General features: G+C 32.9%; 3 protein-coding genes across 3 annotated transcripts in view; 2 read left to right on the top strand and 1 right to left on the bottom strand.

Annotated features, from left to right (window-relative positions):
- The first annotated feature begins 1,463 nt into the window (after positions 1-1,463).
- The window catches only part of LOC133188797 (NADH dehydrogenase [ubiquinone] 1 alpha subcomplex subunit 9, mitochondrial-like), a 186,080-nt gene continuing 161,567 nt past the window's right edge, over positions 1,464-25,976 (top strand). The window contains exon 1 of the mRNA XM_061324286.1: positions 1,464-1,475. The gene's annotated coding sequence lies outside the window, so the exon portion shown is untranslated. The remainder of the gene's footprint in view (positions 1,476-25,976) is intronic.
- On the bottom strand, positions 4,504-8,207 carry LOC133196491 (uncharacterized). Its single transcript, XM_061332377.1, has 3 exons — positions 8,180-8,207; positions 7,083-7,264; positions 4,504-4,781 (listed from the first exon to the last, which is right to left on the bottom strand). The coding sequence occupies exons 1-3, from the start codon at positions 8,205-8,207 to the stop codon at positions 4,557-4,559; spliced, it is 435 nt and encodes a 144-aa protein (XP_061188361.1). The 3' UTR covers positions 4,504-4,556.
- LOC133188836 (very-long-chain 3-oxoacyl-CoA reductase-like) lies at positions 9,443-19,633 on the top strand. Its single transcript, XM_061324322.1, has 10 exons — positions 9,443-9,645; positions 11,136-11,182; positions 11,437-11,512; positions 12,093-12,203; positions 14,818-14,882; positions 16,185-16,229; positions 16,582-16,698; positions 17,583-17,648; positions 18,468-18,617; positions 18,954-19,633. Exons 1-10 carry the CDS (start codon positions 9,468-9,470, stop codon positions 19,062-19,064), a joined length of 966 nt encoding a protein of 321 aa, XP_061180306.1. The 5' UTR covers positions 9,443-9,467; the 3' UTR covers positions 19,065-19,633.

Raw genomic sequence — 25,976 nt, 5'->3', positions numbered from 1 at the left:
TTTATATATAATTTTGTTTCATTAGGTTTCATTTGAGTCCAAATTAAAACTTTGTCAGAGGAAACAATCAAAACTTTTATATACAAGTAAGGAAGATTTTGTAAAATTATATTCAATTTACGATGAAAATGCTACAAAAAGAACTACATATATGTGAATCAAAATTATATATAGATTCATGTTAGAAGAAATTGCACCAATCGCACCACGTACCCATGCATACTTATCGCATTAGCGAATACAAACGGTTGTACATAATGAACATTTTATGAGGTTAAATTACATCATTAAAAATTAGTTATTTTAATATTTCTTTTATGTATATATGTGTCTTTTTTGCTTTCTTGACCCATTTTTACGAGCTGAATCACTGTAAAGGGATTTCCTATCACTGACTTAAGTTCAATTTCTTCCTGAGTCTTAAATTTAATTGTGTTTCAATATGCATAATTTGTCAAAATACAATCATATTAAACAGAATAATAACAATATTGTTTTTATTAATATATCAGTTTTTATTGTAGCATAATCGTGAAAATATATCTTTTTTTTTCTCAAAATGTGTATCAATCTGCTTAAGAATATAGATCCAAGAAAAATATTTCTTTAATGTTCATACAGCTGAAAATAGTATATTATTGTCAATATATAGCATAGAACATTTTCAGTTATGGTTCTTCATAATCATAAACGTTTTGTTGGTTGGAAAAAGAACTCTTCTTTTTATTAAATTTGATGTAACATTTTAAAATATTCGCGCTTTCATCGCTTATATGCAAATGAGTTCAGATTACACAACTGTAACAGGCATATCAGAAAACTTCTTTTACTGTAGATGCATACATCGTAGTTTAAAATAATAGACAGCATGCAGTACGGCATTTACAATTAAACACAAATATCTATTTAAAAAATCATTCAGACATACAAGTGTGGTGTCGATAAGAAAAATTAGTATCAGTACTTTCATTACTTTGATTATATGATGTGAATTCTGTGTGTACTTAATTTTTTGTTTGATCAATTATATTTTAGTTGACATAATAAACTGAAGTTGAAAAAAGAAGAAAAACACATGTCCTCTTAGAAGGGTATTACTTTAATATGCAAAAGAAATAGTCAGGTTTTAAATGACTTGGCCTTGTGATCCTGGCCCCAAGACCATAAACTGAGAATAGACTTAAGTCAAAATTTCAAATCAGTGTAACTTTTGAAATAAATTTCAAAATGAAACAAAATTTTCAAGTTATATTTGTATCAAAATATTTAACAAACTTGCAAGTTTTTAAGCAAGTTCGTTAAATAATAATGAAAATATTCAAAATCTAATTTTTGACTTAAGTCTATTCTCAATTTATGGCCTTGGGGCCTGGAATTCTGGAATCAACCTGCTATGCAACATGAATACATCAGAAAATGCCCTAGTTATAAAAGAAAAAGTTTGCCCTCAGGCTCAAGTGAGCTTTTCTGATCGAAATTTGTCCGTTGTCTGTTGTTGTCATCGTCGTTGTAAACTTTTCACAATTTCATCTTCTTCTCCAGAACCACTGGGCCAATTTCAACCAAACTTGGCACAAAGTATCCTTGGGTAAAGGGGATTCAAGTTTGTTCAAATTAAGGGTCACGCCCTCTTTTAAGGAGAGATAATTACAAAATAATGAAAATTTAATGGCATCTTTCAAAAATCTTCTCATGAACCACTAGCCCAGGAAAGATGAAACTTATGTGGAATCATCCTCAGGTAGTGTAGATTCAAGTTTGTTCAAATCATGACCCCCGAGGGTAGGGTGGGGCCACATTGGACGAGCAAATTTTTACATAGGAAGATATAGTAAAAATCTTAAAAAGTCTTCTTCTCAAGAACAGCAAAGCTACGATTTGTCATATTTATATGGAAGCATCCTCAGGTAGTGTTAATTCAAGTTTGTTCAAATCATTACCTCTGGGGGTAGGGTGGGACCACAATGGACGAGCAAAGTTTTACATAGGTATTTAGGAAAAATTTTCTTCTCATGAATGGCAAAGCCATGATTGGTCATTATCTATTTGGAAGCATCCTCAGTTAGTGTAGGTTCCAGTATGTCAAAATCATGACACCCCCCCCCCGGGGGGGGGGGGCACAATGGATGAGCAAAGTTATACATAGGAATATATATAGGAACTTTTTTAAAAATCTACTTCTTAAGAACAGCAGTTCATGATTAGCTATATCGAAGCATCCTCAAGTAGTGTAGATTCACATTTGTTCAAATCATGACCCCTGGGGATAGGATTGGACCACAATGAAAGTTCAAACTTATAGGAAAAAAGCCACAGTTCAGGAAAGAAATGTGTAAGCATCCTTAGTGTAGATTCAAGTTTGTTCAATCATACCCCCTTTTTTAGGGGTATGTCGGGGCCACTTATGCATTTATACTTTTTACTGAACTAATTTCTGCTCAGTTTTTTCCTAGCCACAGCGCTCAGGTGAGCGATGTGGCCCATGGGTCTCTTGTTTGTTTTTAATTTGGAAAAACAATATTGCAATATTTACTAAAATAGGATAATATTGGAATTCGTTCAAAACGTTACTCCTCCTTTTTTTCCTGAATTGAATAAAACTTGGTAAAAAAAATAATAAACTAATTTTACTATTATTCTTATTGATTGGTGTTTCGATTGCTTTGAAGTTTCAATTCAAGGTGCCATTTTATTTTTCTCTTTCTTATTACAAGTACAAACCATTAGACCTACAGTCTATTCACATACACGTTTGGCTTGTCCACTAATATGGTCTGGCGTTTCTCAAACATTCTGTTTCATATATAAAAAGAATAAGTTTTGAAATTAGCTACATCTTACAAAGCTAGTGATATTCATATTTTATTCAATTCTTGATTTACATGAAATGCAAAGAAAGAAAACAGTAATACAGCTCAAAATACATAAAAAAAAATACAAGGTAAACAAAGACTCATGGATTTGGGAAATGAAAATCAAAGAATGTCAACCACAACCCCAAAAAACTGACTTTATAACCCCTAACAATTTTAAAGTTAAGAGATTAAGTTTTTTAATCTCTAATAGACTGTGTTTTATTTTTTTCTAATTCATATAAGCTATTGTATTTGCAATATCCTCAGGATCAGATCTTATTACAATAACTGTTTGAACCTGTCCTGATGTATACATTTGCCTGTGGAGACGAACTACCGTAGTGAATTTATTGGAAAGTCTCAATAGAAGTAGCTAGGGTTACAATTAGTGTGAAAATATTTAATTAAGATTTTAATTTTAAAGAAAAAAGATAGGAGCCTTTTACATTTAAAAGGAGAACATTGTAATTCTTATTATTTTGAAAAGTACAGTGTTAATAATGAATAGCTGTTACATTTATTTTTTTGATATGTACATATTTAAATAATCATATTTTTTAAATATCACTATCACATTTTAATCAATAAATTTATTGTAAACAAGCATTCTGAGAGTATTGCATTAGCAATACTAGTCCCCTACCGGCAAGTGTAATCTGGTTCCCATTAAGAATTGAAAATGCCATAATTCCGTCAAAAATTAATGAAGCGGGACGAAATGCAAACTTGATCTATAACTAATCAAGGTAAAGCCACATACCAAAAATCAGCTCAATATCTGAAAGCGTTTAGAAGAAAATTGCGGAAAACCCCTAAAAATTGAAAAGGCCGTAATTCCGTCAAAAATCAGTGAAGCGGAACGAAATGCAAACTTGATCTGTAACTCATCAAGATACACTCACATACCAAAAATCAGCTCAATATCTGCAAGCGTTTAGGAGAAAAGTGCGGAAAACCAAGTGGGACAGACTGACAGACAGACAGAGGGACAGACAGACAGACGGACAGACAGACAGACAGACAGACGGACGGACAGACGGACGGACAGACTCAGAGGAAACCTATAGTCCCCTCCGGTTTCACCGGTAGGGGACTAATAAATGTGGGTTTTGGCTCTCTCAAAATTACAATAATTACACATGAATAATATATCAAAGAAAATATACATGCATCACTCTATGGAATCCAGATATATAGTCATGTTCTTCACTATATATCGCACAATCGCCCATCGACTATTGGGTCGATGGGAGATGATGCAATGACGATATCACCATGGTGTGATAACGATAGAGCGATGGTAATGATGCAATGACACGACAATACGATGACGATATGATGGTGCGATCGCACGATGGGACGATATAGGGAGTATCCCTTCATCGCGCCAATGTTGTTATCGCTATCGTATCACGATCCATCGTGTCACTGCACCATCACCATTGCAATATCGCGCCATTGGCCTCACCTTAGCTAGATGATGTGATAGTGAAAAACGTGGCCCTGTCAGGATTCCATAATATTACTTGTAAATATATAAATGAAATTAAAGAAATAAAATATACAACACATACAAAACGTAACAAGCAATCTAAATAAATAATTATTTGTGACCTGACTGAAAAAATATCTTTGAAATACCCTTTTGATAAATACTAACTTAAGAACTGCTTAAAAATCAACGAAGTGTTATTTAAAATGTTATTTAATGCACTTTTTAACCCACGCAGCAGAACAATAAGCTGGTGATTTCTGCTCAAAGTAAAACATTCCAAGCTTATGGACCGCTTTGAAGTACAGATTAGCAGTCAAAGAACATGCCCCTCGAACAAGCAGATTTTTGATTGTTTTGCAGGCCTGTTTCATATTCTCTCTGAATTGTTTGTCACAAAACCTCCTCGTCTTTTGAAAGTTTGAATGTTGTGCCTGAAAAAAAAGTTTTATATAGGCCAAAGTTTTTTTTTCAATTGGTTTACGATTCCGCCGACCCTAATTTTCACCAATCATGAAAATAAAAATAATGTCTTTTTCCGAAATATTTTTCCGGATTTTTCTCAGCTAAACTGGTGGGTTTTAAATTTTAGAATGCATCTTAGTCAAATAAGCGCTTATAAATATATGAGCCCTTTAGCAAACATTTAGGTGACCGTAAATAAACACATGTGCAAACCAAAAATGGCGGTTCTGTCATGTAACAAGGTAATTCCTCACTGAAAGCAATGACACACACTTAAAGAACTTTTTTCTGCATGGAAAAGTGAATAAAATCTTGGATGCATGATCCCTTTCTCTAACTGCGATGTCTCAATTGGCTAAATTCATACCGTAATATTGGAGCCCAACCCTGATCGACCTAGCAGACACGGATACACCTATAGATAAAAGGGATTTATCAGTGCCTTCTCATGGGCCGAAATTCGTCCTCATTCCCAATTGAAAATGAGTTCAGTTTTTCCAATTTGGCAGTATTTTTCCCAATTGGTGAACAATGCTTTTATTTTTAATTATCTTTGGAAAAAAGTAAAATTGTCAGATTGTCTGTAATTTTCATCTATTTAACTCATTTAGCAAAGCTACAGTCATAACACATGTTTAAAAACACTGAAAAAACATCGCCAACTTTTAATCCGAATTTCCTCCGTTTTTCTAAAAATGATGATATTGTGTAATTATATAGATTTATTAAGCTATTTCCACCTACTCTATTGATCTGCAAGTGAAGAGGACTTTTAGAAAATGTGTACTTAGTATAATTTTTGCAGGAGGTTTATAATCTCCAGAAACAGATACTATAATGACCTAAATTGAAATCTCATACACACATGTACATGTACTACCCTAAGTTGTAAAAATACTTTATACTCATTGAAGTCCATTTTACCTTTATTAGTCTATTATTCATAATTGATCTTGTATCATGGTATGATGAAGATGGATCATATTTAATTGTCATTTGGTTGCCCAAATTAGAGTTCATGCTGAAATGTTAAATGAATTACCCCTGAATACATGATTTAAGCAACATTTTAAAAAATTTTCCAATTTCATCAAATAGCCGATAATTGTTCCCAATTCCCTAAAAATGATGTTTCCCAAAATCATAGGCTGATAAATCCATGGATAATAGTGAAGCCAATTTAGTGTTGAGAGATACATCTTAGTTGAAGTAAAGCTGACTGGTATTTCACTGGATAAATTCAAATGTGTATAAAACATTTTGTTAATTTATAGAAGTAATTTTAATATACAAATCTTTGCAAATTTGATACTCAATTGAGATCAGAGCCCTCTGAATTACTATAAAGTAAATAATGAGCATTGCCTACTGTGCAGGTACATAACAAAATTTGAAGAAGGACTTGATTGAGAAATTATTGGAACATTAAATTTGATAGCTGCATGATCAAATTATTATAACTTTTATTTCAACGTTAATTACTTTCAATATTGTTAAACAATTAAATTGTATTTTTCTTCAATCTAAATTTAACTTAAATTTGGATCCTTATTTTTAGTTTGTGGGGATACTGAGGTTTATAACACATCACATATCACTGAAGAGCACAAAAAGAAGTTGAACATCATGAACCAAGCACTGATTGATAAACAAAAATCAGAACTAAATGAAAATGACATTCAGTCTAAAGTTAGAAATGAATTAAAATTAAATAAAAAGAGTTATGTGATCTAGACAATAGAACTTAAAAGTACTATTGACATGTATTATTTTCATTAAAATAAACATTACTGGTATTTTAAAATGAAATTGTTGAATCCTAAATTATTTTTATTTTTATTTTTCGACCACCCAATGCATTTTTTGGAGACAGAAAATCGTAAACCAAAAAAAATAAAAACTTTGGCCATATATATATAGGTGGACAGAAGAACATCCAACCATTGGTGAAAAAACTAAATTCTTTTACGTTTGCTGGATTAGAGATAACAAGTATTTCCATTAAACGTCAGCAATGGGGTTTATGGAAGTTTATACTACATGTAGTAATTGATATTCAGAAGCACTAAATCTTATACGTAAAGCAACATAGAGAACATTTTTTTTAACGTTTAGTCGTTCAATTGATAAAATCTCCCCGTAATTGAATTGAAAACAGTAAAATGAAACCTTTTAGGCTTATAAAAAAATTAGGCCTGTTTTGGTTCAAAAATTAAATTGACAGAAATTCAGTAGTACTGTTTTATAGGGGGGGGGGGGGGCATACTCACACAGTTGTAGCAGTGATCATGTTTATTACATGCAGATCTAAACTTTTCCTTGAAGAAAAAATCAATGCCCAGTGGAACTGAGCATCCATTAACCCAGCCTTCTATTGAATCATTACATGTCTGACTGCTAGCAATCCCAAATAACACGCAGGTCAAAAGCACAAACGATATCAATTCGTAACCTTAAATTCTTCCTGAAATACACAAAGGACAAAACCGGACATGTTGCATCTATTTAATTCACACTTGCACTTTGTGATGGTATAATGGAAATGATTCTGCGCTATGTAGTCTTTATTCTGAACATTTTTTGAAGATCTAACAACTATTCAAATACTGGAAATACTGACCTGCATTGCTGAATTCGAAGACTTTTACGTCACCTGTGAAGAAGTCGGCAGCGTATACAAGGATAATTTAGTGTGTGTATGTAGAAATAATGATAATAAAAACACTAAAACAATGAACAGAGAGTGACACTTTGGCCATAAAGTACACATAATGAAGCAATAGGCATTACCAATTCACGACAATAAAGAGTGAATGAAGTTGATAGACATGGATCGATCCATTCACTCCTTTTTGAGAAATATTTCTGTGTCCTCTAGTTAATATTTGAAAAGAAAAATTCTTCACTTGAATTGTTCAGTTATGATTATACTTCGTAAACTAATATTCTTTGAATTTGTATTTTGACAGGAATTACATTCGTGCGAAAATCGATGTTTTATGTCTAAGGTAATTTCTTTAGAATTTCCATGGGTTTTGGTTTTAATGCTATAGAACGCAAATATTTGCTACAAATCGCTCATAAATGTAAATATAAGTAATAAGGTTTCATTTTTAGCTCACTTCGACGAAGTCGAGATGAGCTTATGCTATACCCCCGGCGTTGGCGTCCCAGTTAAAGTTTTAGGAGCAAGTCCATTCTCAAGTAACTATAAGCCCTACCTGGACCAAACTTGCATGGATGATGCATCTAGGGATGGACACTACCACACTTGCTTCGGATGCTGGATCTGACCTAGATTTTCCAGATGAGTGATTAGGTTAATGTTTTTGGAGCAGGTATATTCCCAAGTAATTTTAAGCCTTACCTTGACCAAACTTGCATGGATGATGCATCCAGGGATTGACACTACCACACCAATGCTTCTGATGCTGGATCTGACCTACATTTTCCAGATGAGTGACCAGGTTAAAGTTTTTGGATCAGGTACTTAACTTTAAGCCCTACCTGGACCAAACTTGCATGGATGATGTATCTAGGGATGGACACTACAACACTTGCTTCTGATGCTGGATCTGACCTACATTTTCCAGATGAGTGACCAGGTTAAAGTTTTTGGATCAGGTACTTAACTTTAAGCCCTACCTGGACCAAACTTGCATGGATGATGCATCTAGGGATGGACACTACCACACTTGTTTCGGATGCTGGGTCTGACCTAGATTTTCATGATGAGTGACCAGATTAAAGTTTTTGGAGCAAGTCCATTGCCAAGTAACTATAAGCCCTACCTGGACCAAACTTGCATGGATGATACATCTAGGGATAGACACTATTACACTTGCTTCAGATACTCGATCTGGCCTAGATCTTCAAGGTGAGTGACCAGGTTAAAGTTTTTGGAGCAGGTCCATTCCCAAGGAACTTTAAGCCCTACCTGAACTAAACTTGCATGGATGATGCATCTAGGGTTGTACACTAAATATCCTGCTTCGGATTCGGGATCTGACCTAGATTTTCCACATGAGTGAATTTTAGCCATATTTTAACCAAATTAGCATGGATGATGGTATCTAGGGATGGACACTTCCAGACTTGCTTTGGATTCTGAATCTGATATATTGATGGAAATTGATCTTGGGATTTACACTAAGTAGGAAAAAATATGATGTGAGATTTGCCTTACTTACAGATAACATTCGTCGAGGTGAGCTTATTAGTAATCTTTTGATTACCTATGTTTAAACATTCATCGGGATTTAAATACGGGTTGATACTTGATCAAATCTACCATAAACAGCCTGAAGGGCTTTATGTGATTTGATCACGTGACCAACCCGTATTTACATCCCTATAAAAGTTTAAATATGATAGCTAATTTCTTTATCAAATACGCATATGTCATATGGCTTTGTTCAAATAGTGTTACATGTATCATGTATATAAGGGGAAACATTTGCAAATGTTAATATTATGAACGTCCCTGGTGTAATAGAAATTGGTATTGGAGTATGGTATAAACAAACATGTTTTATGTAAAATTGATTTTATTGTCTTGAAATATCTACATTAAAATCTAGATAAAATATTTTCTCATATAGATTTTTTAAAAATCGGGATCGACATTCCAAGCCACTTGCACTTTGACCGCAGCTATGGCGAGCTCCATAATCAACAATGTGCTTGGCAGAGACGCCTCGGCATATTTTGCAACGTTTGGACTTGTTGCAGCATCCTATTTAGCGCTTAAAGTTGCTTTAAATGTTATTAAATCCTTGAAATCCGTTGTATTTGCTGGGTCTACAAATTTCAAGAAATTAGGATCATGGGCAGGTAACCATGTATTTACTTTAGTTTAGGCCTTACTTATTCAAGGCCGGATTAGGACACATTGGGTGCAGCCGCATTTCTCATTTTAAGAAAAGATCAGTTTGAAACAAAACAAATTCATTTTTTATCTGTTTAAGTAATGCAGCTAAATTTTGTTTATTTAATGAAGAAATGTGTCAAAAGATCCTTACAACATTGGTCGTGTTATTGACACATTTCAAAGGAATTTACCACTTCCTTAAGTTTGTCAGGAAAGGGAAATGGCAACTTGCGTATAGAAACATTCTTATCAATTGCATATAAGCAAGTCCTGAAGTGAGGCTCAAAAAACTATCGGCACAAGCGACAAGGTCACTGAGTGGGTTGGCCAAAATGGATCTGATTTAAAAAAAAAAAAAAAAACATAGATAACAACTAGCATGTATTTACAGTCCACTGAAAGACAGGATTAAAGTAATTATAATCTGTGATAATACAAAGTTATTAGTATAGTTAAACATCACAGATATAAAACCTTTCATTGGAAATTCGTGCCTTTTTATTAATTTGTTTCCCTGTACCTTTTTTTAATTTAGTGGACAAAATGGGGTCCACGTAAATGAAATTTTATCATCCCAATAAAGGATTGTTGCACACCAGGTTTACATGTAATTGCACTATGTGTCTGCAAAGTGTTCATTTAAGATAGCATGCAGTTCATTCATGGAAATTATAATTTTCATAAAATTAATATTGTATATTGCCTCTTGTTAAACAATGTACCTGTGTAGGTTATTTTAAGACACTCTTGCAGGTTACATTACAAAAAAAATTCTCTTGTTGTGTCATCCATTATCACTTGAAAGCAATGTAGCTCTTCAAAATTATTACAAAAAAGTGGGAAAATTGGTCTTGCCTTAATTGAGAAAACATTTGCAGTACCTATCAGTTTTCTGTAAGGCAGACATAATATTCTGAAAAACTGACAATAAAGCATATAATGAAACATTTAAACATTTTAATGAAAGTTCTTTCCACTGTTTTTTTCTTTCTTCTTCATTGGCCTTCCTCCGTTTCTTCTTTTTTTATACTTGTGGTATAAACAATACTCTTTCTTTTCTGATTTAGTCCAGATGCTCATTTAGTAAGCCACTGACCTTCACCTCACAGAATAACAAGGCTTCTCAATTTCTTTTTCCCCTTTTTTTGGAGGGGGGGGGGGGAGGGGCTGTAAACATGAAAAGCACTCTGATAACAAAATATTAAAACAGTAGTGATCATTTCTTTAAGGGTCATGTTACAATTAGTCAGATTTAGCCTAAGATATGGTCTGAAATATAGCAAGGATGAATGACCACATGTTCTACTTATTTGATTTTATGAATATAACTGAACTATAGAAGAAAATGACAGATTTAATTTGAAATGAGGAAATACATGTATAGTTGATATTAAATTAAGGTATAAATATTTTTCCTTCTACAAAATAATGTATTCTTTTTTTTTCTTATCAGTTGTCACAGGTTCAACAGATGGTATTGGAAAAGCTTATGCAAAAGAAGTATGTAATTCTTAAAACATAGACTCTTGAAATCTTAGAGAACCTTTTTTCTCTTAAAATTAAGAAAGGGCAATCTTTATATTTTTAGCTCTACTGGTAAATTCTTATTGATCTTATGGATTGGTATAGTGTAATTGATAATACACTTATTTTTTAGATTTGTTTGTAAGAGGGTCAGGAATTGATATTACACAACTGAAATACTTTCATTTGAAGTGTATGATTAGTGATATGTAATTTATTTTTATTTACAGCTAGCTAAAAGGGGAGTCAATATTGTATTAATAAGTCGTTCAGAAGCAAAACTTCAGGAGGTTGCCAATGAAATAGGTAATCATAGCTAGTGGTGTTCCAGTCATCGATTATAATCGAAAATCAGTCAATTGCTGGCGTAATCCAAGCGCTCGATTACAAAATTTTTATTTCGATTAATCAGTTTATTTTTTATTTTAAATGCGTAATAGTTTTCAAGCCAAATATTCCAGCCCCTACTTATCTGTTACTTTATTTGTGTATCGTAATGGTGCAGAATTGTATTCATACCCTGGTAACAAAGCATGTTCCCGAGTATGGATGTACTTTGGGTTCTACAAAATGAATGAAGGACCTGCTGGACCACCGCAGAAAGTAGTCATTTACCCATTCTTACCATTTTTAATTAAATAAATTAAAAGAACTTGGAAATGTCTGATTATAATAGATAGTTAGTTAGTAACCCGATCATCGATTATGAAATTCATACCGATTCCCATCACTAATCATAACCTTAAAAATTATCATATACAATGGTATGTAACAAATAATATGGTGTGTAAACATATTCAATGATGTATAACATTTACAATGGCATGTATCAAATAATATAGTGTTTATCGAATACAGTACATAGAATTTTTATTTTGTTTTGCAGAAAAAGAGAGCAAAGTTCAAACTAGAATTGTTGTTGCTGACTTCAGTAAAGGTCTGGAATTGTATGATTCCATTAGGGACCAGTTAGCCGGCCTGGAGATTGGAACACTGGGTAAAATGACTACAGTGTATCATTTCCTAGCTGTCATTCTTCTTGAAATGGTTACGGTCCCCTTATTGACAGTTATTCATTGAAAGTAATGATACAACAATGAGATAGTTACCACGACATTTATTTTAAAGACATAAATTTGAAAGTCATTAGGGCTGTCACGGTTCAAAAATATTTCGGGTCTGGTCGGTTCTGTAAATTTTCGGTTCGGTTTCGGGTTTTTCGGTTCGGTTATCTACATCTATTTTATTCCTTAAATTCATGAAATTAACTTGAAAAATCTTTATTTATTATGCTACATTCACCTTGAAAACAAATCTTTACCATATTAATGTCTTGACATTGGTGTTCAGGGCCGACTATTACCTACAGCCTGATCATTCTTGCTGGTTTTGATAATTATCTAATCCTTTCGTGACAAGTGTTTTGTCATAGAATGAAGTAGAATTCAGCTGTGATGTTATTTTATCACTTTCATTGTCATCATTCTTTTGATTTTGACGCCATATTTTTTGTATAAAAACAGATTCTAACATATAAACAAGACCCGAACCGAAATCCGGAAAAATGGAACCAAAACCGAATCAAACAACTTGGACCACGGTTTTCGGTTATTTCGGGGAACCGTGAGAGCCCTAAAAGTCATAAAAAAAATTTTCTTTCTACCTCCTGCAAAGTGTTGCAGAATAGATGGAACAGAAGAAAGATTGCTGTCCATATGTCTTGTCTGTTACCTCTGTACACAAATTTAACATAGACACTAGTGTATCCATCATTCATTGCTATTATTCCACCTTTTTAGGGAACAAAGCTCATATAATTGGTAAAATTTCTCTACATTTTTGTGGCATTTGGGAATTCTACATTGTAACTATATCACAGTTATAAAGTGTTTACTGCTACCTGTATTTGAAATCTCACTGTATTAGTAATGTACAACCATAAGTCATTGTTACTTTTTAAAGTATATATTTTCAACCTTATTTTATTGCATTTATAGAATTTTCCTGTACCCTTTTCAGTGTTTGAAACTCACAATAGAATTAGCTAGACATACAGGACTGACTGCTAGTGAAAGTTGTCAGTCCTGCTAAAACTCAAATAGCCCGAGAAAATAAAAGTCTTTTATATATATGTTTTAGCAATAAAGTGAATGGGGCACGATCACCATAACTGCCATCCCGAACCCTTTGCTTGTTACACTTAGCTACCGATACTATCGGTTGATTTGAGAGATATTTATCAAATATATGAATTTTAATTCATAGCAAATTTTAACACGTACAGCCGGGCGTTGATACGTGCAATTCTGTTCATCTGTGGCAAAATTTGTGCGTCTCGGGCGGTCGGGTGCACATTTTTTTTTCAAAAACTGACCTTTTTCTTTTTGAGAATTTTTAATGAATGTAGGGGAAAAAGGCATGTTGCAGCACTATAGGAATAGATTATAGCATGAGGCCATCTTTAAAATAATGTTTGTTTGCCCTCTCCCTACCCAGGGTAAAAAAAAAAATTGGGGAAAATATTTTCCACAGAAAATTTCAATATCAGTGCGGAATTTTTAAAAATATATTGAAATAAAATTATTAAAAATATATATATATATATGTCGTTTCCTGGAGGTTAAAAAAAGTTTTGAGTCAGGCCATTTTTAGCTAGTCGGTCAGGAGAGAGCAAACAAACAATTTTTTAAAGAGGGCCTGAGCTCCACTATAAACAAAAAAGCCAGGCTATTTAGCTCACCTCAGCCAAAGACATATTAATGATAAGTCATATTAATATGGAAGCATACTCAGGAAGTGTAAATTGAGGTGTTCAAATCATGATCCCCTGGGGTAAGGTAGAGCCACAATAAACTATCAAAGTTTTACATATTAAGATGTAGGGAAAAAAATCTGTTGTTGAACATGCATTCTGAGAGTATTGCATTAGCAATACTAGTCCCCTACCGGCAGGTGTAATCTGGTTCCCATTAAGAATTGAAAATGCCATAATTCCGTCAAAAATTAATGAAGCGGGACGAAATGCAAACTTGATCTATAACTAATCAAGATAAAGCCACATACCAAAAATCAGCTCAATATCTGAAAGAGTTTAGAAGAAAATTGCGGAAAACCCCTAAAAATTGAAAAGGCCGTAATTCCCTCAAAAATCAATGAAGCGGAACGAAATGCAGACTTAATCTGTAACTCATCAAGATACACTCACATACCAAAAACCAGCTCAATATCTGCAAGCGTTTAGGAAAAAAGTGCAGAAAACCAAGTGGGACAGACAGACAGAGGGACAGACAGACGGACGGATAGACTCGGAGGAAACCTATAGTCCCCTCCGGTTTCACCGGTAGGGGACTAATAACAGTAAGGCCATAATGACTCAGGTGAGCATTCTGGCCTATCAGCCTCTTGTTTTATACAAACATTTTCATCCAACTCCTTCTTCACAAATATGATATTGGATAATGTACTAGTTTACTATCATGAAATCTTTTTATGAACAATTTAATTTCAACTTGCTGTTAAATCCTGTTATTGAGTATGTACGTATTAAGTACATCATAGTATACATTCACGTATTTTAAAATTTTAAAGTATCCTTTTTTGTCTAATTGCAGTAAACAATGTAGGGATGTCATATTCTTTTCCAAACTACTTTTTGGATTTACCTGATAGAGAAGAGGTAAGAGAAAAGACAGAAATTAATCTACTTTAATTTTGACTGTCTCTTTAAAAATTAAAACCTTCGAATATTATGTAAGTTTATTTGAGAGCTGCAGACTAAGAACATTTTACTGTTAAATCATAAATTAGGGACCATGCTCTGCAAGTGCCCTTTAGCCTGTTTAGTAATCAGTATGTCCATCCACTTTATCCATCTGTCTGATTTTACTTCTCTCTTTCTGCTTGGCCCAATTTTGCTTATACAAAGTGCTCACTGTAAGTGTGCATTAAACTTGATAAAAATTTCAGGAGAAAAGATCAAGGTTAAACCAGGTCTCATTGGAAAATCTTTGTCCTCTGCACATTCTTCCTCCCCTTACAATTTCTGGTTCACTTAACACACACAATATCCTTGGGTAAAGGGTGTGCAATGACCTTATTATATGTTTATATTATGTCAATTTCACTCAGATAGTCTAGACAAATAATCGGGGGCTTTAGCTTCACATAATTATGAGAAAATAAAATTCTCATAAATAAAAAGTAATTTACAGTAGTTGGTATGACAGAGCAATAGTTGAATACTGGAATACTTGGTAACATCTTTAGTCTATTTGTAAAAGGTCAAGGTCAGAAAAGATCTCTGGGTGATTCTGTGTAAAACCCTTGCTTGGAGCATATAGTCTATCTCCTTGGTCCAGTTTTGTTATACTTCTTGCACAGAGTGCATATGGGCAAAGTGATCATGATCCAAGTTTGTAAGGTTAAGCAGATCTCTGTATAAAATCCTTTTTTCTATCCCCTTGGCCCAATCTTGCTCATACTTCATCAAAAGTGTGACCATGGGTAAAGAGTTTGTATTGACCTTGATCAAACTTTGTACATGTAGGTGAGAGCTCAAGGTCAAAGTACTGTAGTTCTTTATGGAGAACATATTTTTCTATCCTGGGACCAATTTTGTTCATACTTCACAGTGACCTTGATAAAAGTTCCTATAACAAAGGTCAACATAAAAAAAGTCTCCATTTAAAATCCTTGTCCAGAACATTTTCCTATTCTTCTTTCCCATTCTGCCTCATATGTCACTTAAAGGTGCCCTTTAGTCTCCTTACACAAGGACAAAAGCCTTTGAGCATGAAAAGTTCTCTCAAATAATAAAAGTACCTTTACCATCATGTCCTTGATATTTATTAAAAGCTGGGTCCTTTGAAATGTTCACCATCTTAATGATACAAAGGTTTTCTGTCGTATAAAAGTAAAGCAAATTTTTCTCATTATTGATATTATCTATTCATTTCCTATTCTTTTTTTTTTCTTCCAGTTTTTTATGAAAATGATCAACATCAATGTAACATCTGTGACCATGGTATGTTATATTGTCTTCCACAATACATACACAATATTAAATATAAGCAATATATTTGTTAAAGGATAAGTATATGTAAAAATATGATATTTGTCTCAATCTATTTTCTTTGATGAAGGATTGTAAAAAAAAAAATAAATAAATAAATAAATAAAAAAGAAAAGAAAAAACCAAAAAGAAGAAAAAAACAATCTCAGCCAATTAACATGCTGAATTTTAAAGCGTTGTCAGTGGATATAAAATGTCAAGATTTTTTGAGGCTTTACTGCAATAATTAAGATAGCTACCTTATAAATGTCTAATCCTGTACCTTTTTCACTTCAGTGATTCTTTTTCCTGTGACTTATTGTAGATGACTAGTATTGTGATGCCTGGTATGGTGGAGAGAAGGAAAGGTGCTGTCATAAACCTGTCCTCTGCTGCTGGACTGACCCCCACTCCTCTGCTCACCGTGTACTCTGCCTGCAAGGTTAGTGACCTATAATTATCAGTCTCTCCTCAGTGAAAGACTGAACCCCCTTCCTCTATTCTCAGTGTTCTGTGCCTGTAAGGTAAGTGACTTAAGATAATCAATGTGTCCATTGCTGCAGGACTGAGCCCTGCAACTCTGCTCACAATTAAGGTGAATGGCCTACTAGTAAGTATATCCTCAGCGGTGGGAATGGCCCTACTCCTCTACTCACAATTCTGTATTCTGCCTGTAAGCTAAGTGACTTATCATTTTCAGTCTGTTCTATGCTGCAGGGCTTAAAACCACCCTCCTGCTCCTCTTGAAGTAAAGGTAACCTATAATTATCAGTCTGTCCTATGATGCAGGACTGATCCCCTTTCCCCTGCTCCTCTTGAAGAATGGGGGATCTATATCAGTTTGTCCTCAGCTATGGGACCGAGTCCTGCTCCATACGATCTGTAAGGAGCTGTATTCTTTACTATAAAATAGGTCATTTTCTTTCCCAGTCAATCCAAACCTTATAAAGTTGAAAAAAAGATTTCAAAAAAAAAAAAGAATTGATGTCCTGTTGATTTATATTTTTGGAAAGAAATATTATATTACATATACATGTATTACATTATTACAGTAAATGACTGAATGTCATATACCATAATTGGATTTTGTGTAGAATCAATTTTGTAGATGCATGTAAAAGATGAAAGGTTTTGCTCTTAAATATGTGATTAAATAGAAATTAAACAGTGTTCTTCATAATAATACATTACAATTTGGTTATTATGATACAGGTCTAATATAATACTTTAATTATTATAGTTCATGTACATACAGTATGTATATTATTTATATGTAAATGTGTTGACTGCTGAACATTCATGTACACTGTATTTACTTGTTTGCAGGCTTATGTGACATTCTTCTCCAGGTGTATACAGGATGAATATGGATCCAAGGGAATTTTTTGTCAGGTAGGTGCAAATGCTTTATTTTGTATGTTGTCCCTTGAGTTCAGAAAATGCACTTACCTGAGTGAATAAAATGTTTGCATCAATCAGATTTGTATTTATGTTGGGAGATTCAGATACTAGTACTATTAAATCACTTTAACAGAGATTCTTTCAATTCATCACCTGACCTTAATATATATGTACATAACATTTGTTGAAATTGAGTGAGAATGCCATCATATTCATGAATGTTTTTTAAATGTTTTTTTTTTTTTTTTTGCACTTTAGATTTTAAAAATTATGAAAGAACTTCATCTGGCCCAGGTTTTCAAATGTCTTTTAAAATTAAGGAGATCCCCTATACCTTCTTTTGTGACCACAACAGAATAAACATCTGAGCAACTACAGACTGAGTATTGAGCCAAAAGCAAACATAAATCAAATTTCCTGTATTTAATTCTGTCCTGGAAGCTACATGTAGAATTGCTTCCAAGATAAAATTTGGGGTTTTGAGAATCAACTTCAATGCAAAAGTGCATGTAAAACATTCTGTAAATGTTGAAAATGAGAACATTTGGAAATGATGAAAATTTGAATAATTTTATTTAAAAAATTCATTTGTCAACTTTCTAACCTTTGTTAAAGAACTATGTTATTTACAAGTAAACTATCAAGGTTTCCTCTTACCAACTTAGAAAACTGTGAAACATTCAATCCTTCAATATAACTATGTTTACAATAATGCAGTTGTATCTTACTTTGTTGAATTGCATTAAAATTGTGTGAATTGATCCTGTCCAACTCACAAACATGTACTGTACTTTGTACAAATCTTTGCAGTGTGTGATGCCATATTTTGTTGCTACAAAGATGTCCAAGATCAGGAAACCCTCTTTATTTGCACCTAGTCCCACCACCTATGTGAAAGCTGCCCTGAATTCTGTTGGCGTATCAGATGCGACCCATGGCTACTGGGCGCATAACATGCAGGTCTGTATTCTATCCATAAAATGTCACTTAACATGTGCATTATCTCAGTAAATTTTCAGGTAAGTTATATGAAAGGCTAATTATGAGAACTTACTTCAAGCTCTTAAATAAACAAAGCATTAAGTCAGAATTGGTACATGTAGAAGTAAAAAGTCCCAAATGAAATTAGTTTGAAAGAGCATATCTAAGTACCACTTTGTGTTTCATGTAACAGTTAATAAGCATCTGACAAATGATTGTAATTTTGATTGCAAAGTCTGTACACCTCTTTCATATCAACATTTGGTAATACTTAAGTGACATGTTTTGAAGTCTTACTGTGTTTATTTTTTACAGGGCTCAATAACAGGCATATTACCACCAGCATTCTTGAAAATGGTGACTCGCAACATGATGGACAAAGCCAGGAAAGCTTATTTAAAGAAGATGGCAAACAAGAAAGAATAATGTTAATCAAGTCAATAGGATACAAATTTGTAGTTGCTAATTTTTTTTTATAATTCAGTTTCAATAAGCTTCATCTGTTCTTTGCTTAATGTCAGTACCTGTATTTTTTTTTCAGAGGGTCTACATGTATAACATGTTCATAATCTATGCATAAACTCTAAATTCTTCTTTACATTTATGAATTCCAGCATGATGAACTGTCAGTTCAAGTGTTTATTACATGTGTTTATGTTTTGTTAGCTTTTCATTTAGCTTTTTAAAGCCTAGATTTTTAATGTAGAGACAAGGAGAAATCTCTAAAAGTTATGCAATGTAATTTGCTATTAAAAAAATGCATGTTTTAAAATTATAACCACCTTGAAATCCTACAACATTTTCTTGTTAAGCCATTCATAGTCAGTACTAGCTAGTCAGACAGAACATGTATTTACTGAATAAGATAAGGTCTTAAAAAAAATATTTATTTTAAATTTTTCTCTTCTGTATTTATTTTTTGATTTCTGGACCATCATCCAATTATATATGATGCAAGCCAACTGTATAAATTTAATAAAGTCAATTGAAAACTTCATGCTCTTATTTTCATGAAGTTCCTTAGATGTTGGATGTATCTTTGCATTAGAAAGAAGATGGGCGAACAAGGCGAGCAAAATGCCTATAGTGGAACAAACATGAATATGAAAAATTCAATCTTATTTTAGATATAACAAAATTTTCTTGGATATTTCATCTAATATTGTAAACTTTATGTAAAATCTCCATAATTTGCAAAAATCTCACAAAGACTGAAATTATTTGCATATGAAATAGCATACACGCACTGAAGAGGACAAAAAGGATCATTTTCTCATCCTATAACAATTTTTCATTATGAGTGGATCTTCGCTGCAATTTTTTTTTTTTTTGAAAGTTTATAAAGTTTGCATAAAAAAAAGTTTGGTTGAAAAAAACATGGAGCTAAGACCCATTATATCTTAAATACACTTTTATGACACAACATTCATGTTTTTCTGAGAAATACACACATGTACTTGAAGTCCATTTAGTCAAGGGTCCTATCGCAAACATGATTTAAATGCCAATATTCATCAAGAGTTGTGTAGCATAGTGCTTAGTGTGTTAGTCTCAAAGGAAAATGATACTCTGGATTTTATTGCTAGGCGGGTTTGAACAACATGAGTACCACATTATTTTTTAAACACAGAATAATTATTGCTGAGAAAATTTTCCTCAGAAAAGTTTGTCTATCATAATATCATAAATTGCAATAATGAGAACTTTACTTTAAATACTTAATTCACAAAATAAATATGATTTTTAAATATCTGAATCTATAGGCAAGTATCTGTAAATTTTATTTAGTGGTATAGGAGTAGTTGCGGATAAGAGATTGGTACCCCTCGATATTATTGAAAAATGGCAGTGTCTCTGTTTTGCTACTGGAAACCCGAAATATGTGCCCAATCAAATAGTAAAATAGAAGGTGCACAATGGCACATTTATTAAATTAATACTTCGGATTTAGTTACATTCAAAGAAGAATGAATCAAGAAATCATAGGAAAAATTTTCTTTTCCACTTGTATTTTGATTAATAGGTTACCAAAATTATATTCGATTATCTATAATCGGGGGCCATTTCGATTAGATAATCGATTAATCGGTACATCACTATTGATTTCTTTTTTTTCCTTCTGCTTTGTGGCTGGGATGAGACCCCTACCAAAATGTCAGAAAATGCATTTTTTTCCAGGCACGTATAATATCGAGGGGGGGGGGGGGGAGGGGCTGCCCCCTCCCCTCTGCACTTTTTTCCATACATTACTTTTTACTATTGAAAATGTTCATTGAAAGGCTGGTTGCCCAACCACCCCTACTTATTGTTCTAGCATACTAGTTAAATGATGGTAATTTGGTAATGTATTAATAAAATTTGGCTGTGAAAGGAAGCCCATCCACCCCCGAAATAGGATTTTCGAGTTTCGCAGTATTATTTATTAGGCCAAAGTTTTTATTTTTTTTGGTTTACGATTTTCTGTCTCCAAAAAATGCATTGGGTGGTCGAAAAATAAAAATAAAAATAATTTAGGATTCAACAATTTCATTTTAAAATACCAGTAATGTTTATTTTAATGAAAATAATACATGTCAATAGTACTTTTAAGTTCTATTGTCTAGATCACATAACTCTTTTTATTTAATTTTAATTCATTTCTAACTTTAGACTGAATGTCATTTTCATTTAGTTCTGATTTTTGTTTATCAATCAGTGCTTGGTTCATGATGTTCAACTTCTTTTTGTGCTCTTCAGTGATATGTGATGTGTTATAAACCTCAGTATCCCCACAAACTAAAAATAAGGATCCAAATTTAAGTTAAATTTAGATTGAAGAAAAATACAATTTAATTGTTTAACAATATTGAAAGTAATTAACGTTGAAATAAAAGTTATAATAATTTGATCATGCAGCTATCAAATTTAATGTTCCAATAATTTCTCAATCAAGTCCTTCTTCAAATTTTGTTATGTACCTGCACAGTAGGCAATGCTCATTATTTACTTTATAGTAATTCAGAGGGCTCTGATCTCAATTGAGTATCAAATTTGCAAAGATTTGTATATTAAAATTACTTCTATAAATTAACAAAATGTTTTATACACATTTGAATTTATCCAGTGAAATACCAGTCAGCTTTACTTCAACTAAGATGTATCTCTCAACACTAAATTGGCTTCACTATTATCCATGGATTTATCAGCCTATGATTTTGGGAAACATCATTTTTAGGGAATTGGGAACAATTATCGGCTATTTGATGAAATTGGAAAATTTTTTAAAATGTTGCTTAAATCATGTATTCAGGGGTAATTCATTTAACATTTCAGCATGAACTCTAATTTGGGCAACCAAATGACAATTAAATATGATCCATCTTCATCATACCATGATACAAGATCAATTATGAATAATAGACTAATAAAGGTAAAATGGACTTCAATGAGTATAAAGTATTTTTACAACTTAGGGTAGTACATGTACATGTGTGTATGAGATTTCAATTTAGGTCATTATAGTATCTGTTTCTGGAGATTATAAACCTCCTGCAAAAATTATACTAAGTACACATTTTCTAAAAGTCCTCTTCACTTGCAGATCAATAGAGTAGGTGGAAATAGCTTAATAAATCTATATAATTACACAATATCATCATTTTTAGAAAAACGGAGGAAATTCGGATTAAAAGTTGGCGATGTTTTTTCAGTGTTTTTAAACATGTGTTATGACTGTAGCTTTGCTAAATGAGTTAAATAGATGAAAATTACAGACAATCTGACAATTTTACTTTTTTCCAAAGATAATTAAAAATAAAAGCATTGTTCACCAATTGGGAAAAATACTGCCAAATTGGAAAAACTGAACTCATTTTCAATTGGGAATGAGGACGAATTTCGGCCCATGAGAAGGCACTGATAAATCCCTTTTATCTATAGGTGTATCCGTGTCTGCTAGGTCGATCAGGGTTGGGCTCCAATATTACGGTATGAATTTAGCCAATTGAGACATCGCAGTTAGAGAAAGGGATCATGCATCCAAGATTTTATTCACTTTTCCATGCAGAAAAAAGTTCTTTAAGTGTGTGTCATTGCTTTCAGTGAGGAATTACCTTGTTACATGACAGAACCGCCATTTTTGGTTTGCACATGTGTTTATTTACGGTCACCTAAATGTTTGCTAAAGGGCTCATATATTTATAAGCGCTTATTTGACTAAGATGCATTCTAAAATTTAAAACCCACCAGTTTAGCTGAGAAAAATCCGGAAAAATATTTCGGAAAAAGACATTATTTTTATTTTCATGATTGGTGAAAATTAGGGTCGGCGGAATCGTAAACCAATTGAAAAAAAAACTTTGGCCTTACATGTATATAATAACCCTAAAGCGCTTAACATGTAAAAACAAGCTCAGTGTAAAACATGTAAAAGAAGAACATTAAATGAATAAAAAAGACATACAAATAATAGCAGACTAAAGCTAGCGCAAATATTAAAGGATTTTTTATGTCAGGTGTCTAGGGTTGAGCTCACCAACGATAAATAGGCTGCTTTTCGACAATCAGGAGGGAAATGAAATTGGGGCGTTCATATTCGTACTTGGGCGCTGGTAAAAATCTTTGGGGCGCTCATGCATGCATGGGGCGTTCTGGTTTTGGGGCGCAGTGACTAGCACCCCCCCCCCCCTCCATAGCGCCTTCTAACGCAAAATACTAGATCCGCGCCTTACTCTTATTAGGCCCCGAAACGCCACTGTCCCGAAACGTCGGACAGCCATTGATCCACCGCAGCATGAGCTCCTTAATCAACAGAGTGTTTGGCGGAGACGCCTCTGCAACGTTTGGACTTGTTGCAGGGTCGTAGTTAGCACTTAAAGTTGTTTTTAAAGTGATCAAAGTCTTGAAATCCCTCGTTTTTGCTGGGTCTACAAATTTCAAGAAACTAGGATCATGGGCAGGTAACGATACTATATATATCTGTGTATATATATATATATATATATACATATGTTATATAACACTTTAAATAGCAACCGGTTTTCAGTAGCGTTGACCATGTTCTCCTTAAAACATGTAGTTGTTCTAGAAGTCCAAAATTTACCTTAAATAGCGGAGTACCACAGATGCTTGGGGACGGACCCCCCCCCCCCCCCCCCCGGGGTTCTTCAACTTGTTCTAATAAAACACTTTTAAATTTTCTATGACACATTTACAAAGTATTAAAAAAATCAAAAACACAACCTAAAACTAATCAAATTAACCTTTTATATTATTCTTAGTATTGTGGCAAATTTTATTAGCCCCCCCCCCCCCCCCCACAATTTCTTTCAGAATATATTTTAGCTTCAATCATTCAATTCTTTAAGAATGCAGGCTTGAAATTGACAATAATCATTTATATTTTTGCCATTTGTTGTAATATACATGTAAATCAACAGATGCATTTATAAAAGGGCAATGTTTTAATTAAAAGTATGATATTTTTGAGCTTCTTACTGGATACAGGGTCTCAAATGTTGTAAAACATTCAACTTCTATTAGTAAATGCAAAAGATGACTAGTGTGAGTCAGCAAGACCTAAAAGATTTGTAGCAAATTGATCAGTCATAATAAGCCATATACGAAGGTTGTTCGGAAAGTTTGTGGACTACTATGGCACGCCTAATTCACAAAAAATAGATAAACACAGTTTAACAGTTGATAAACTAGGTTTGTCGATTGTAAACTATAGTTTACGAACCGTTAACTATAGTTAACGATTCGTTAACTATAGTTTTCATATGTAAACTATATTTAACGGTTGTATAGAGTAGTTTACGAATGCTAATCTAAGTTTATCTGTCTGTAAATAAACGTTAACAATAAATTTTACTGATAAATATAGATTCTCATTTGTAAACTATAATTTACATTCGTTAACCATAGTTAAGAGTTGTTAATCATATTTCACAAATCGTGAAACTATATTTATCAGATAAACTATGTTTTACATCGATAATCATAGATTTCGGTCGTAAACCATAGTTAACTGTCATTGATACTCATAAACTGTATTTAACAGATGTAAACTATACTTAACGATTGTAAACTATAGTTTTGAGAGATAAACTATGATTCACATTTGTCAATCATAGTTTATCATCATAAACTATAATTCACACTCTTTAACTATAGTTAAGAGTTGTTAAATATAGTTTATGAATCTAAACACTTGTTAACTGTTAACGATAGTTTCAATTCAAAATCTCGCGGTACCAATCGCTAGAGGAAATACTGAATGTGTGTCATTGCCTAAGTTCTATATAAAAACGAAGCATATAAACAGAATTACTTGAATAATTTCTCTTCTTGATAATCTTAAATTTATAAGTCAAGCTTTCAGCAACTCTTGATACCAGCAATGCTCAGTCATTTTTGTTTGATCAGTGCAAAAGATTGGAAAGACGGCAAGGATAAATGTCAGTGATTTATTCCGTTGCTGATGAAGAAAAATTTTATTACAAACTGTCAAAATGCATTTTTCCCTATCTTTCTCTTTTAAATAAAACATCAATTTTAATCAATAATTTTCTTCTCATTTTCTTTTTATTTACAACTAGATTTGCTTTAAAATGAAAGAACATTTACTTTTTATGTCAACAAAATATATATATATATATTTAACAACCAATGAAAATAATCGTTGTATAGCCAAATCTTATCATGCTGTATCTAGAATTACCTATCTATGATTTATGGACAAAACTATTGTTAACTATAGTTTTGATCGTAAACTATACTTTATAGTCGTGAAATATAGTTTTACAGAAAACTGTGCCTCTCCGATACAAAATCATGGATTCTGGCGTTAAACTTTGTTTCGCAACTGTAAAACTATATTTATCACAATTTTGTGAATTTGGCGCCTTAAATATCTGTAAACTATAGTTTACAACCGTAAATTATAATTAACACACGTTAACTATAGTTTAGAGTTGTAAACCATAGTTTACAAATCGTGAAACCGTATTTATCAGCTAAACTATGTTTTGCAATCGCAAATGATTGTTTTCGGTGTTAAGTATACATGTAGTTTACACTTGTGAAACATAGATTAAAGCGTTAACTATGGTTTAGAGATGTGAGATATAGATCAAAGCATGGCCTAATTGGAAAGGGGGGGGGGGGGGGCTTTGACTTTGTCCTTATCATTCCAAATGATCTTGGTTGAAATATTCTCTGAAAAGAACCTACCCAATTGCCACTTCTCGAGCCTTTCCCAAAAACGAAAAAAACCTCAAATGTTTTATGTAGGCATTCATGACAACCCCTCTTTTCATAAACTTTGAAATAAATGTGGGGAGACCTCTTATCTGTGGA

The sequence above is a fragment of the Saccostrea echinata genome, unplaced genomic scaffold, assembly GCF_033153115.1.
Source record: "Saccostrea echinata isolate AGI-Se365-2 ecotype Australia unplaced genomic scaffold, CSIRO_AGI_Sech_v1 ptg000001l, whole genome shotgun sequence".
NCBI classification, from domain to species: domain Eukaryota; kingdom Metazoa; phylum Mollusca; class Bivalvia; order Ostreida; family Ostreidae; genus Saccostrea; species Saccostrea echinata.
This window is presented reverse-complemented; position numbering and strand designations above follow the sequence as displayed.

Bases quoted from the DNA above. Each gene is read 5' to 3' on its own strand.
- LOC133196491 (XM_061332377.1), bottom strand. From the start codon at position 8,207: ATGCATCATCCATGCAAGTTTGGTCAAG. The intron at 7,265-8,179 runs GTAAGGCTTAAA...GAAGAATTTAAG, and splicing joins TCCATGCAAGTTTGGTCAAG to GTTACGAATTGATATCGTTT. The intron at 4,782-7,082 runs GTGAGTATGCCC...CTTTTTTTTCAG, and splicing joins ATGATCACTGCTACAACTGT to GCACAACATTCAAACTTTCA.
- LOC133188836 (XM_061324322.1), top strand. From the start codon at position 9,468: ATGGCGAGCTCCATAATCAACAATGTGCTTGGCAGAGACGCCTCGGCA. The intron at 9,646-11,135 runs GTAACCATGTAT...TTTTCTTATCAG, and splicing joins GAAATTAGGATCATGGGCAG to TTGTCACAGGTTCAACAGAT. The intron at 12,204-14,817 runs GTAAAATGACTA...GTCTAATTGCAG, and splicing joins CCTGGAGATTGGAACACTGG to TAAACAATGTAGGGATGTCA.